Consider the following 13,198-nt stretch of genomic DNA (forward strand, 5'->3'; position numbering starts at 1 on the left):
TCAGAACAAGAGATTTTCATTTATGTCTTCTGCAACATAGAATAAAATGTTAATAACAGTTGAATATTTGATGCCAAAGTATTGTTTTTTTGTAGTGTTGTTATTAAGAAATTGACACAGGAAAATTTCATTGGGCTTAGGTATGGGAACATTATTGGCACTAAAAAATATGGTTGCTGTTATATTCAGGAGCCATTCATTTCGAGCCTTTTTGGTAGGTGCTTCATTGTTCGTCATGTTAGGTTTTAAGCTGCTTGTGAGTTGGGAATCCCTTATGCCCTTACCGTCACTCTTTACTAAAGGATGAACCCTAAAACCTTCTCTAGACGAGCAATCATTAGCAGCAGTACATGAATATTTTAACTCATAGCTTATTTCCACATGTGGTTTGTTATTCATAAAGTGTCGTCAGAAGAACTGGAAAAGTTATGTACAGAGTATAAACTCAGTGAATATCTGACTTCTGTGAATCAGCCTCTGGTTGAGTTTAGGGAGTAGCTGGTAGGATTTTGAAAAAAAGTTTTCAGTCTGTGTTCCTATCTCAGCTTCTATCATGCATCTGTTCTAGGATTAACCTGTAATGCTGTTACTCTTGTTTAAAAACTGGCTGCATTGCTTAGCTGCCACTCAAGGCTAGAATGTGGATTTCTAAAGAGTGCCCTAGATGGAATGTCATCATGTTAACGTAACATCAGTCACAGCAGCAGCTGTTCAGCTGCTGCCTAATTTTGGAGACATCACAAGCACAGTAGTGCCTAGGTTTTTAGATGTCTCTGGATTGACCTGAGCCAAACATATGCCTAGCACATGTAGGATTGAGAAAATCCCTCTGCTGAAGCCTCAGGATACACCAAGTCTGCTGGGCAGCCTCACCATGTGTCACGTTAGGCAGTGGTTAGGTGAAATGCTCTGCCTGGCCTACTGCTGCAGTGTGACGATGGTGATTATGTGGCATGTCGTCAGGTACAGGTGAGTATAGTTAACTGCAGGTGTCTCAGTTACTTTCACTACTTAGCCTGAGATTCTTCAAGTGCACCTTCAGCTGGTATGCTCTAACCAATGATTTACATCACAAGTTTGCTTAGCCTTGCTTTTGGCACTAAAGGATGAAAAATCAATACTTCAGGAGTGGTGGAGACAGGGCATACAGGGTCAGACACCACAGAGAGGAGCGATTTCCTATTTATTACAAACTACCTCCCTAATTATTCCTGGTGAAAATGACTTTTTCCTGGTTGTGTAAACCATTTCAGAACCTTGCATCTTTCGCTGTCTTCTCATTACTATTCCTGTTGCTGTTGTGCACACTAGTCATAGCTTCTGTCTAGAATTTTTCTTGTACTTTATGGCCTGAGGCTTAGCGAAGCATTAATGAGAACACTCTGTCCTGCACATCTTCCTGGTCTTTGAGACTTACCTTCCTTAATCCCAAAGCAGTGGCACCACTCCTTCAAACCAATGAGTTTGTCTTGGTCTCGGTCACACTCCTGGAAGAAACGGGTGATGCAGTGTTCCATGGGAATGAGGGAGGCTCGCAAGGGAGCGAGCTCTGAGTGTGTCAGTGATCTGAAAGAGCAGATATGTAGAGGTAAATTTCAGTGATAAATCACCAGGATCATCAAAGATGCTCGGTGTGGCTAGAAGATGGCAGCAGTGGCTTTGACAGAGAAGCTCTGGTGCTTCTGTAGTGACTCTGTCCTGGGTTCTTAGGGTGATAATTACACCTGATAATCTAACATAAGCTTTAACTGCTCTTCTTTAAAATCTTTTAGCTATAGGAAGCATCATTGTCCTGTGTTTACAGTTCATCAGTGGTGTCATTTTGCTATTGATCTTAAGTTTGCAAAGGTGCTTAGTTTTCTCAGATGCTAGATGTGATCAACACGAGGTATTAAGGGACTGCACCCTCGAATCGTTGGACACGGATCCAACACTGAGTGTCCTGATGGAGGGCCTGAAATCTGAGTCTCGTTTTCAGAGGTAAACTGGGGCTTTCTCTGAATTGTGACATTAGTGCTGTCTTAATGTACCTGCTCATTAAACTGAGAGCTTGTCAGTATCGGTTTAATAAATGGTACCTCACAAGTGAATTATTGCTGACAGGCATCTGCCCATTGTATTTAGCCTGTTTGTCCTAGCTTCTGTGGCAGCTGGATCTCATGAACTGCATTCTCCTCCACGATCAGGCCATGAGCAGCAATTAAGAAGCTGTAGAGTTAGTTGTAATGTGATTATGAAAAGTAAGAAGACAGCAGGTTCTGGCTCAAGACATTGCTCCAGCATAGCAGTGAAACATCCTGTGTTTCAGTTGAATTCTGAGGGGGGGATACTGGCTTGTATCAGCTGAGGGACTGGTCCTGTATGTCAGAGGATGCTTGACGTGCTATAGCAAGGTAAAACAGCCTTAGCTTGACCTGCAAATCAGAGCTTAACACGCAAAGAATTTTTACCTGTCAGCTGGATGCTGATCAAGCTGATAAAACTGCCAGTGCACAGGATACACGTACATGTGGTAGTTTTTCTCAAAGTCATGCAGGAGGAGCTCAGCTGAGTGGTTACCAGCCATGAGACGCTTTTCATTCTGGTAGATCTTTTTGACCTGAAGACAACAGAGAAATCCATTTATTTTTTTTTATTTATTTTTTTTTTTAGGGAGGGAAGATTGGCCTGAAGAGAGCTTTCCAGCAAGGAGATGATTTAAGAAGTGAATCTTGATAAAACACTGCAGAGGAAAGGGGGTTTAGTGTTTGTGGCTGTATGCTGTACAGAAAGTTTACCTCAAGTTTGCCGAGTGATTGGTGGTGACTGTGTGAGCTTCAGCAGTAACTGGAGAGGAAATCAAACCCCTACAATGTAGTTATCTGGCCCAGCTAAATAGGGAAGTGGCCTCAGGATATGAGACACGAGCCACTGTTCTGGGGTAAGCAACTCAGCTTTGGCATGGAATAAGCCTTATCAGATACCAGGTAATTCATACCATTTAGTATGAGATGTTCCTGGTCAGCCATGGGGCCTCTCGGTGTTTATAGGAGTAGTCTTTGGTAGTCCTCAAGAATATTTTGTATAAGCCTGCTGTCACCTGCTGTTTGCATCTTTGATTCCAGAGTTAGAGCAGCCCAGGGTTTTGTTCAACTTTAACTATTTGTCTGCAGATCAGCTCTTAGGCAGTTATGACATTGGTATGTTAAGAAACTGCTTACTGTCACCAATTCATCTGACATAAATCCTTTGTCTCCCCCCCATTTAAGAACAAAAATGCTCAGTGGCAGTAAGTGCTAACTATGTTTTAAGCCAATGTAGTGTGATTCTGCTTTAGGTCTACTGAGTAGTAGAAAGTTGATTTTCACTTGGAAACTGAGTATCACTCACTTGGACCAGATGACCTCAAGATGTCCCTTCAAACCTCAGCCATTCTGTGATTCTGTGCATGGCTTTTGGGGGCTGCTTCGTCACCCTCTAACAGTGTAACTGCATGGTCCTATCTGAAAATGGGTTGCTTACCTTATGCCTTTGCTTTTCGGTTAGGAATCCAGTTGTATCCTGATCACGTTCATAATATTGCATGAGGATGTTTTTGAGCCAGTCTCTCATACGGAGGGGGAACTGATCTACTTCGTAATCGGTACAGTTAGGTATGTCTGTGCCAGACAACAAAGTTTTTGTTAATGGATCACTTGTTAACTCCTCGTTCAAGCATTTCCGAGCCAAGTTAGACCTGATTCTCACTAGCAAACTTCCAGTTGATCTTAAAATTGTTGTAGTTAATATGTAAAACTGGGAATGCAACTAATGGGTTCAATAAAAAATGTATAATTCATTGATTAGTGTGCATCTTTTACCAGTTGCACAAGCCACAAGCTTTACATACCTGTGCACCTTAAAGGCAGCATTGTGCAGTGAAGCTATGATCAATCTATTTGCTTGTATGAAAGCGGAGCTTCTAGGAGCAAAGGAATTTCTTTTTCTGGGGTAAACAGCAACTGAAGAAGAGCTTAGAAATCAATTAGAGCCTCTTGATCATGGCTCCTGTATTTAGGTGACTTTGTTTTTTACCTTGATATTTTCATCTATTAAGTTGATTTATGTACTGTGGTTTTTTTTTGTTTGTTTTTGGGTTTTTTTTTGAGAGTAAAGACATGAAAAATCTTCAGATGGTAAAGAAATACCACAATAATGCTGGGGTTATGCTGGTTGTAAGCACAGAAGGGATGTATTTGGGATTCGGCCACTTAATAACCTTAACTGTGGGAAAAGTGAGTTGTTTGACATGGTTAGAATTGGAAAGGCAGTTTTACTTATGAGTTAATTGATGGAGAAGGGGGAGAGCACAGGAAGAAAGCAGATCACTAATGGTTAGCTGGTGATGCTAAGGCTTGTTTATATCTAAGTTAATTCTATATGGCAAAGCAAGTCTTACATTTGCAGGAGCCCATATAGTCTAGGTGCAGCTGGCGTCCCATTTTTGTTCCTTCAAGTTGACATTTGGTACCAAAGAGTTGGCATGTGCTGTCATAAGTCTTATTATCTGTGCCACAAACCTAAAGGAGTGAAAAACAAACACACCCCTGCCATGTTCTGAAAAATGACCTGGTCAGTAAAGGAGGCATTACAATAATGAAGTAATTGTTGCAATATGCTGTGGCAGTTGTGAATGCCCCACAGAGACTGGATGTGATCAGAAGTACTGAAAATTTTGGTTATAATATGCCTACATAGAGATTAGGTGACTGTACTCAAACACCCTATTTCAAGATACTTGAAATTTATTTTCATGTGGTAATAATACAGTGGTTGAGATGCTGCTGGACTATGGCACTAGTATTTGCTATATGCTCAGAAACCTTAAATGGATGATGACTACTTTTAATGGCAGGAAAAAGCCATTAATTATTTGAAATAATAGAATTATTTGAAATAATAGCAGGGGAATGTGGTATCCTGTAAGTGTTGTAGCTGGATTTCCCACATGCTGTGCACTGAATGTAATACTTACACGCTCATAATCTTTGGTGGAAGGGCAAGCAGCAGGATCTTGGCAAATACAGCCGGGTTTCCCTTGTCTGTCTGCCTGGCAGACTTTTCCTCTTTTGCAGTGGAAGTTCCTGCATGGGTCTAGCGGTAAGATCAAGAGGGGGGGCATGTTAGAACAGGTTGAAACCAAGTATTTCTGTCAAGTACTGCTTACAGTCGAAGCAAAGTAGAGCCAAACACTCACCAAGGAGTCAAGTGCTTTTCGTAAGTTTCTGAAAACACAGCTGGATCTTTCACTGAATAATACAGCCAAATTTTAAATGTGTTATTTTGAGGGATTCATGGTGCTACCAGGCTTGAGTTGGATGGGGAAATGTTTCTTAGAAAAAGCTTTCTCCTGTAAGGTCTGACGTTCACTTTCAGCTTTCTTTGGAACTTATCCCATGCGTCCTTGCTGCATCTGAGACGCTTGACCCATTCCTAGTTTAATTCAGGCTAGAAGTTTTAAACTGAGGAGTTTCAGTGGAAAATGTTTCCCATTCTGCAATGCTGACACAAAAATATGTACGCTATCTAAATGTTTTTGAGAAACAAATGAGTGAATCCAAGGGTGTGCGAAAGGGATTGTTCTCGGAACATATCTGTGGTGCAGGATGATGCACCAGCGCAGGTCAGTCATGTGAAATGGCTTGCTGCTGAAGGCAGAAAAGAACTGCAGACCATCAAATTCCCCAGTCTAAGAGAGTTATGGTGATGTGTGGGCTTTGCATGTGGTTTACTCACCCGGAAAAGCCTCCCCAGTGCTATTGCTTGCACTTCTCCTCGCACCGTATGAACTGCCTGTGGTCTTAACCTGTACAGTCACAGAGAGAAGCAGAAGCTGTGGTAAATCTTGGAAAGAAAAAATACTTTGGGAATTCTTTTTTTTTTTTTTTTTTTTTTTTTTTTTTTTTTTTCAGATACAAATATAGACCTGACTCAGTTTGCTGTATTTGCTACAGAAAGGGGTTGCTGTGCAAGATGTGTGACAGTTATATGAGGCCTAGTATTAGTGTGCTCTCTTTTCTCTCTTTTCTGGGGAAAAAGTAGCGGGTGGAGAGAAACTAGGAGTCCAGGAAGACATGGGCTCCTTGCAGTTTCACCCTGACTGACACAGAGCAGTGGTTTGCCTTGAGGCTTGGCAGAACTGGTGTTTTAGTCCTTACTTGGGTCGGTGGTCCCAACGGGTCAGTGAGCATAGACATTTTTAACAGTGTAGATGTTCAACTAACAGATGTAGCAAACAGTCACGACTTTATTTTTGATGGACATCTCCTGCTTATCTAGTGGCTGACCCTGATGTGGAAGGTCAGGGTACAATATTCGCTTTTGTCTGAAGGGAAAAAGTGCATATCCTTCATCCTGTGCAGAAGTCTGCTAGCCACTGGGGTGGTCATGCAGGGGATCCCGTCCCTTCCCTTGAAAAATGTTCAGTTTTGTAGGAAAAGTATGCATGAAAGTGGGAGAGGGGAGTGAACAGACTTTGGTACTTGGGTTGAGACTTGGTTCCAAGTGTTGTTACAGAAGTGTCGGTGTTTATAAGTACATCTCATTACATGGTCCATTGGGACTGGAGCTATTACGTGAGTTGTGTTTGCTTCCTTTCTGGACAATTTATTTCAATGTTGTACATGAAGTGACGCATAACAAACTAGGTGAACAATGTGTAATAGGAGATCAGACTTCTCCAAAACATTAAGTTTGGTAGACCCATTTTTTCTCCAAAATGTCCTCTTAATCACAAGGGGCATATGGGATCATATAAAGGACCTCTTAATCACAAAGAACTTAAATATGGGACTGATTTTTTTCCCTCTCTACTCTTCCAGTTATATTTTAAAGAAAACTTACCTCATCTACCGGTTCTATTGAATTCACACTCTGAACAGAGCCACTTGTTTGCAGTTGTTTGCTGTCAGAATTAGGCACCTCATAGTGGTAGTTAGCATCTTCAGACTGAGTGAGGTCTTTAATTTTGACACTTTGGTGATCCCATCTCTCTCTATGAGCTGCACTGTCATCTCCAGTGGTTCCTTCTCCTTCAGGCTCATTACTGGTGCGGTCTTGGTCATTTCTTTGGATTCTCTCCTCTTCCTCATAGGCTGCTTCTTTCCAGGCATTGCTGAGATCTTCCTCACCATCATCACCACTATCGATATCGTCCTTATCAACGTTACCACCCTCCTTACCCTGTCTTTTCATCACCATGCCATGATCGCTCTGATGGTTTGCTTGAAAACTATCTTTGTTTTCTTGGCTTTGCCATTTTTCATCCTCATCCTCATTATGACTTCTTTTTGAGAGGGGGATTTTTTCTTCCTTATAGGGCTTTTCCTGACTTTCCCCTTCTTCCTCTATGCTGAATTTCTCACCATGTCTCTTGGTTATCTGGATTGGCTGACTGGAATCTCTCAGTATTTCATCAGACTGCCTGCTGTTTTCTTTCTGCTGTCTCCTGTATTGGTTTCCGTGACTTGTCCGGTGGGCTTTGTGCTTCATATCCATGTAATCAGTCACTTCCCCCCATTCCTCATCCTCTTCTTCCACATTTTCCTCTTCATCGCTTTCACTGGTGTTTTCAGATAGGCCAACTGTATTTTTGTTATATTTCCATGCATTATGCTCATGATCGGGATTGAGAGCATCCACTGGATTTTCTCCAGCACCCAGTGCTTGGTTGGCTATGTTGCTGTGTTTCTCATGCCTCCTGAGCTGGTAGTGGTCAGAGCTGGACTGCTCTCTGCCACTGCTGCCAGAATCACTCTCCTGGCTATCAGAAGTCAAGCCTGGTTTACCCTGCAGGGAAAGGAAGTTAATGCTCTTCATTCTGGATTTCATTTGATGCTCATGACCACTTTGTCCGTGTCTGCTAGCTGTCCAGGGCTTCTCCCTGTGCACAGCATCTGCTACTGGTATCTTTGCTTTTATGTTTCTGTGGCTGGGCTGCAAATCACCCTCATTTGCAGGCCTTGTCTTCCCTTCCTCTTGGGCTTCAGAATGAATAGGCTTAGTCTGAAGGAAAAAAAAAAAAAAAAAGACATTTAACAAGTAGATTAATAAATCTTAGGGCTTCATTTTGAGGTAGGTGCAATGGCATATACATCAGAGAAACATGACACTGCTATGTTCTTTGTAAGTGACTTTTTAACAAGTTAGGTCAAATGATGAAATTGACACCTGATATCCTTTCTACTTCTCAGTGAGTTGGCTTCAGTCCCCTCTTTCTGCATGGCTAGAGTTTAAGTCGTCCATGCAACTCCACCTAAGCTTTGAGGGGAGCTGAGAGGCTTTTATTGTATGCAGTGACGTCAACAGCAAAACCAGTAACTTGAGGGCAAGGTACAAATCCTCAAGGAGAAAGCAAGTTCTAAAGTGACTGCTCCCTATTGCTGCAGGGATTCCCTTTCTGCTGTTAAACAGCATCACAACTACTGGAGGTTGAGAGCAGGAACTTCTGATGTATTTCTTAACACATATGGGTGTTGGGTGTTGCTTTTACTAAAGTATAGCACTGAAACTGGTTTTCCTCAAAGCTTTCGGGAGTCATTTATGAAAATAGAAGTTTATTCTAAGTGTCCAAGTTGATGGAAAAGCATTTCCTTTAGTGTAGGAAGAATCTTGAATTCTTGGAAACAAATGCTCTACTAACAAATACTTAGACAAATAATTTAAAACAAATACTGTAGGATTAGATGCATTTATTTGGCTTATGGTAGATAAGCTATATCCTGTTTCCTAATGTCAAGATGGTATCTAAAAATTGTTTCTTTTGTCTAGTGTACTTAGTGATGCAGGAGAAGTGCTAGGCAAAATATTCACCTTATGTTTTCCAACTCTTAACTGTTTCAGGAGAAGAACGCATGTTGACTGAAATCTAATAAGGTCAGTGGGAACTTAGTCTACATGAAATGCATTTTTCTTGAAAATGTTACAAAAGGTCATTATGTATTACAAAGCATCACAAGATGAAATCAAACCAAACTCAATTTCACGAGTAGTTTGTTTTTCCTATGTTTTGGGGGCACTGTGGCCTGAAACATAGTATGCCTTTATCTTGAACCAAAACCAATCTTCTGCAAAGGGCTTGGAATTCTATAGAGTTAATAAAAATAAGGTCAAGCCTTCATTAAAATCCTTTGCTCTGGGTGCCCCTGTTTGATGAAACAGTCTTTTTTTGAGGAAGATATTTTGTCTCCTGTCTCAATAGGAAGCTTTTATGTGCCGCAGCTTAAATTTGTTTGTGCATGGATGTGGTTTTCAACTGTCTTTTTTTTAAAAAAAATAACATTTATTTTTATTTTAAAGTAAACCTTTGTGAGCCTTTTGCTTGTAAAGGTACTGGGGTTCCTTAATATGATGATCCAAGTTTTGTTCAATGTATCTGTAGTCACCTCCTCTTAGTGACAACTGGCCTTGGAGAAATGCTGTGTATTGATGCAGAACTGATGGCTTATCTGTCTGGTATTGCTGTGTTTTCTTTTCATGCAGATGTCTGCTTCTGGGATATAGCTGTAGGCTGCCAACTGTTCCAGTTCTGCTGAAAACTTGAATAGGAACAGATACTTGCTTGGTTTTCACAACACAGAGCACTGTCTGGAGTGACATAGAATGCATGTAGAAAGCTGCACAGAGCTGGATGTAATTATTTGAAAATGTTAGCAGGGGAGAAGGGACTTTGTATGTTGGTTCTGAATTTAGTTTTTACAAAACTTAATTGGATTGGAGCCTATGTCCATTTTGTCTGAGCCACAGATGCTCACCAGAACGGTGCACTACAGAGCAATTTTCATTTGGCTTGACCATGAATGAAAAACTGGGAGCTCTGTCCTTAGCCTGCACACGTGGCTTGGCACTGCTGAAGTCATCATTCTCACTACCATCAGAGCTGCCTATCTGGCTTCTCAGCCACAGTACAGTTTTCTGAACTGAATCTTTCTAGTGCTCTGTATAGTGAATAACAAAAGCTATTGTGGCTAAAATTTTTACGTTTGAGACTTTGCATGTGACGACTTGACATGATAATTTGAGGATTGCATCTTATTCCTTCAATGGAGCGGTGAGGATCACAGGTTGGTTTGTTGGTGGAGCTTATTGCCTCTATGAAAATGAGTGCAATGTTTATAAGGGAATACATTTATATAACTCAAACTTCTGTTTTGAGCTTTAGATTTTGTCCTGTTGCGTTGGTAGCTATGTGATATGCAAGGCATGATATGCTCTGTAATAATCTGGGGATGGGGGTGTTAGGGTATGTATGTGGTAATGGCTTTTTATATTTGATATCAAAAATATATATTGCCTCTTAATGCTTTAAGAACATCAGTGCCTTTTCTGCAGCTTTCTGTCCCAAGGCTCCAAGTTGGTGGTTTAAGGGATATGTCTAGAAGAGGCAATTATTAAAAATCTGTATGTAAATTATTTTGTATAACTATGTGGATTTTAGAGAGTATTCACAGGAAGGGAAAGTTCACGTGAGTGGCAATAATAGTGTGGTGAGCACTTACTGGAATAGCCGAAGCTGATCCTAGCAGGCAAATCAAGAGCATCAGAGTCTTCATGGTTTTCATCTCTTGAACAGGCCAGCAGTTAGTGGTATGGTGGTAGGGTTTGAAGGTTTCCTTTCTGCAAGTAACATCAAAAGAAACCAAGTTAGGTTGTGGATATCATGGTTTAGAAATGATGGATGGAAGCAATGTGGTGGCTGCCGTATGCTACAGATCAGTCCGAAGCCCTGTAACATTTGGATGCTGTGCCCACGTGTATGTGAATTCAGGCGTTAGACCACCTTATTCAGGGCGTGCTTTGATCCTCGTTCTTTTACTGAGCTTAGGTTGCATGCTGTACCCACAAACTCTGGTGGTCTCACTGAAAGGCAGAGTTATAAGTTCTGTCCTGTAGAGCTTTATCCACTCTTCTGATATAGTATTTCTTGGAAAAGATGTCCCTCTTTATGCAATTTTGGGACACTGCCTGAATGGCATCCCTACAGCCAGGGGCTGCAGTAGTGGGAAGATTTGGGTGGTGAAGCTCTGTTCCAGCAGGTTTCAAAGCCAGAAGCTCTGTGTAGACTGCTCAGTGCACTGCTTGAGCCCTGCTTGGGGAGCACCAAACCCAGCTCTGCTACATACCAGTGTGAGACCAGCAGCTGAAAGAATATGGGATGCAACTGGAGTTCTGCATGTGCCAACCTTCTTAAGTGAGTGAGAACTTATTTTTACTTAAGTGAGTGGCAACTTATTTTTACTTTGCAGGTATCGCTAGTATATTCTCTCACCTATGCAGTGCACATGCACTGGAAGTTCCTATCGCTGTAGCTGTATCACCAGGACAAGCAGGAGGAAAAAAAGAATGTTTATCCTTTATTGCTCTTTGTTGCCCTTCCCACCTTTATTAATGTAAATGAAACACCTATTCCTCTGTTAACTGATGCACGTAGTCTCTGTTACTGGTCGAGCTCCTTGGCACATGAAGAAATTGCCAGTGGTTCTTTCAGTTAGGTCAACCATACGCAAATGCATGAGGCTCGGTGTATGGTTTCCAAATGTTCATCCAGGCAGTTGTTCATGATTGGGGAGTGGGGAGAATAGACACCAAAACCCAAAAAGGGGGGTGGAATTCCAGAGGAGCTTGTGTTTATTGGAGCCAGAGTGTGAACCAACTAACAAGCATCCTGGTTCCTGCCATGCCTAGATCTGTTGGAAATATACAGATTGGAAGCTTGCTGTGTTTTCCAGTGTTCCTGAATTATTTAATGTCAATATCTTTTAGTTAATGAAGAGCAAAATACTTAATTAGTGGGGCACATCTAGTATGCAAACAATTTTTCTCTCAATGAACTAATTCAGTCTCCAAATGTGGCTCAACATACAACATCAATTATCTCTTTGGCATCCAGGGTTAGCTGAGATTCTCTCATAGAGACAGAATATAACAAAAGCCATCAAAGACAATATAGAGAATTCCTAATTATTGCATATAGGCAATCACTTCAGATTAAAGGCACATTATGTTAGACTGAGGGCCATGCAGGTGACTTGCAAGAAAGTGGTGAAATCAAATGGATTATTAACATATAGCCCCCAAAACTGTATGCCATACTCTTGAAGGCCTGGCAAGTGACTGAGGGAAGTAGTAGTTGAACTGCAGTTATACAAGTCAGGTAGTCTTCATATGTCTCCTTGTTCTTGGCTAGCAAAGCAGCTCTGGGCACATCTTTCCATCACGGAGTTTCTCAGCCTTAAAACCACATTAGATGCACTTATTCTGGTAAAGTACTTTGAGAGCTATAAATGGATTTGGTTTATGACTAGGTTTTTCAAATCCGGCTCTAACTGGGTAAATTGGTTCCACCACCTTTATCCAAATAACAAAAAAAAAATGGTTGGAATAAATCTTGAGTTCATGCGGCAAAACAGATCTTTTGCATTGTTTTTCTTTTAGTCTCTAGCCTGTAGTCACCCATGGGAAGAATCAATCTTTAATTATCAGAGAAGTCTGACCTTCTTGAACTGAGTATAGGAACACAGTCTAGTTAAGCATCTCTTCCCGTCATGATAGTCCAAATGAGTTGCAAGCACTGACAAAATGATCTGCAGTGGGATAATCTGCCACAAATCACCAAATAGCATCTGAAGAGTTAAACAGCCTCTTGAGCTGTGATGCTTACGCAAGTATTGCCCTTGTTAATTCCTGATGTTTGCCTTTTTCAATATGGCACCGATAGCATGCAGGAAGTGTTCCCTTGCATGGGTTTCGGAGCGAGGAGTTCTGGGGTTCTTCAGAATTCTGGTGCTTTGTATCGTACCTGACTGCTGTGAGTGAAATATCTAATTCATTGTTTCATTTCTGATGCCAATTCCATTATGCTATCAGTACAGGGAGCTGTTTGAGGCAGGCAGATGGAACTATTGAACAAGTTCAAAAGCCACAGTAAAAAAAAAAAATGAATAAAAAAAATTCAGTGTTGGCAGCATTCATAAAGAAGGAGGAGCAGTGGGGGAAGCTGGGATTGCTGTCATAAAAGCTGCAAAGTCAATAACACGGCAGCTGGGCTTCAACAAAGGGGAAAAAACATCCTTGTACAATGGGCTGTGGTCCCTTCTGTCCTCCAGGGGTGAACGGAGTGTTTCTGTTGGCATCGCTTCATTTTCAGTGAGGCGCCAGGGGCTTGGCTGTGAAATATGCAAGA

General features: G+C 41.4%; 1 protein-coding gene across 1 annotated transcript; it reads right to left on the reverse strand.

Annotated features, from left to right (window-relative positions):
* SPARCL1 (SPARC like 1) lies at positions 1–10,568 on the reverse strand. Its single transcript, XM_032187032.1, has 10 exons — positions 10,515–10,568; positions 10,337–10,390; positions 6,862–8,022; positions 5,755–5,824; positions 4,994–5,112; positions 4,418–4,538; positions 3,502–3,638; positions 2,451–2,599; positions 1,418–1,566; positions 1–29 (listed from the first exon to the last, which is right to left on the reverse strand). The coding sequence occupies exons 1-10, from the start codon at positions 10,566–10,568 to the stop codon at positions 1–3; spliced, it is 2,043 nt and encodes a 680-aa protein (XP_032042923.1).
* Between the last annotated feature and the right edge of the window lie 2,630 nt (positions 10,569–13,198).

This window comes from Aythya fuligula, chromosome 4 (assembly GCF_009819795.1).
Source record: "Aythya fuligula isolate bAytFul2 chromosome 4, bAytFul2.pri, whole genome shotgun sequence".
Taxonomy (NCBI): Eukaryota; Metazoa; Chordata; class Aves; order Anseriformes; family Anatidae; genus Aythya; species Aythya fuligula.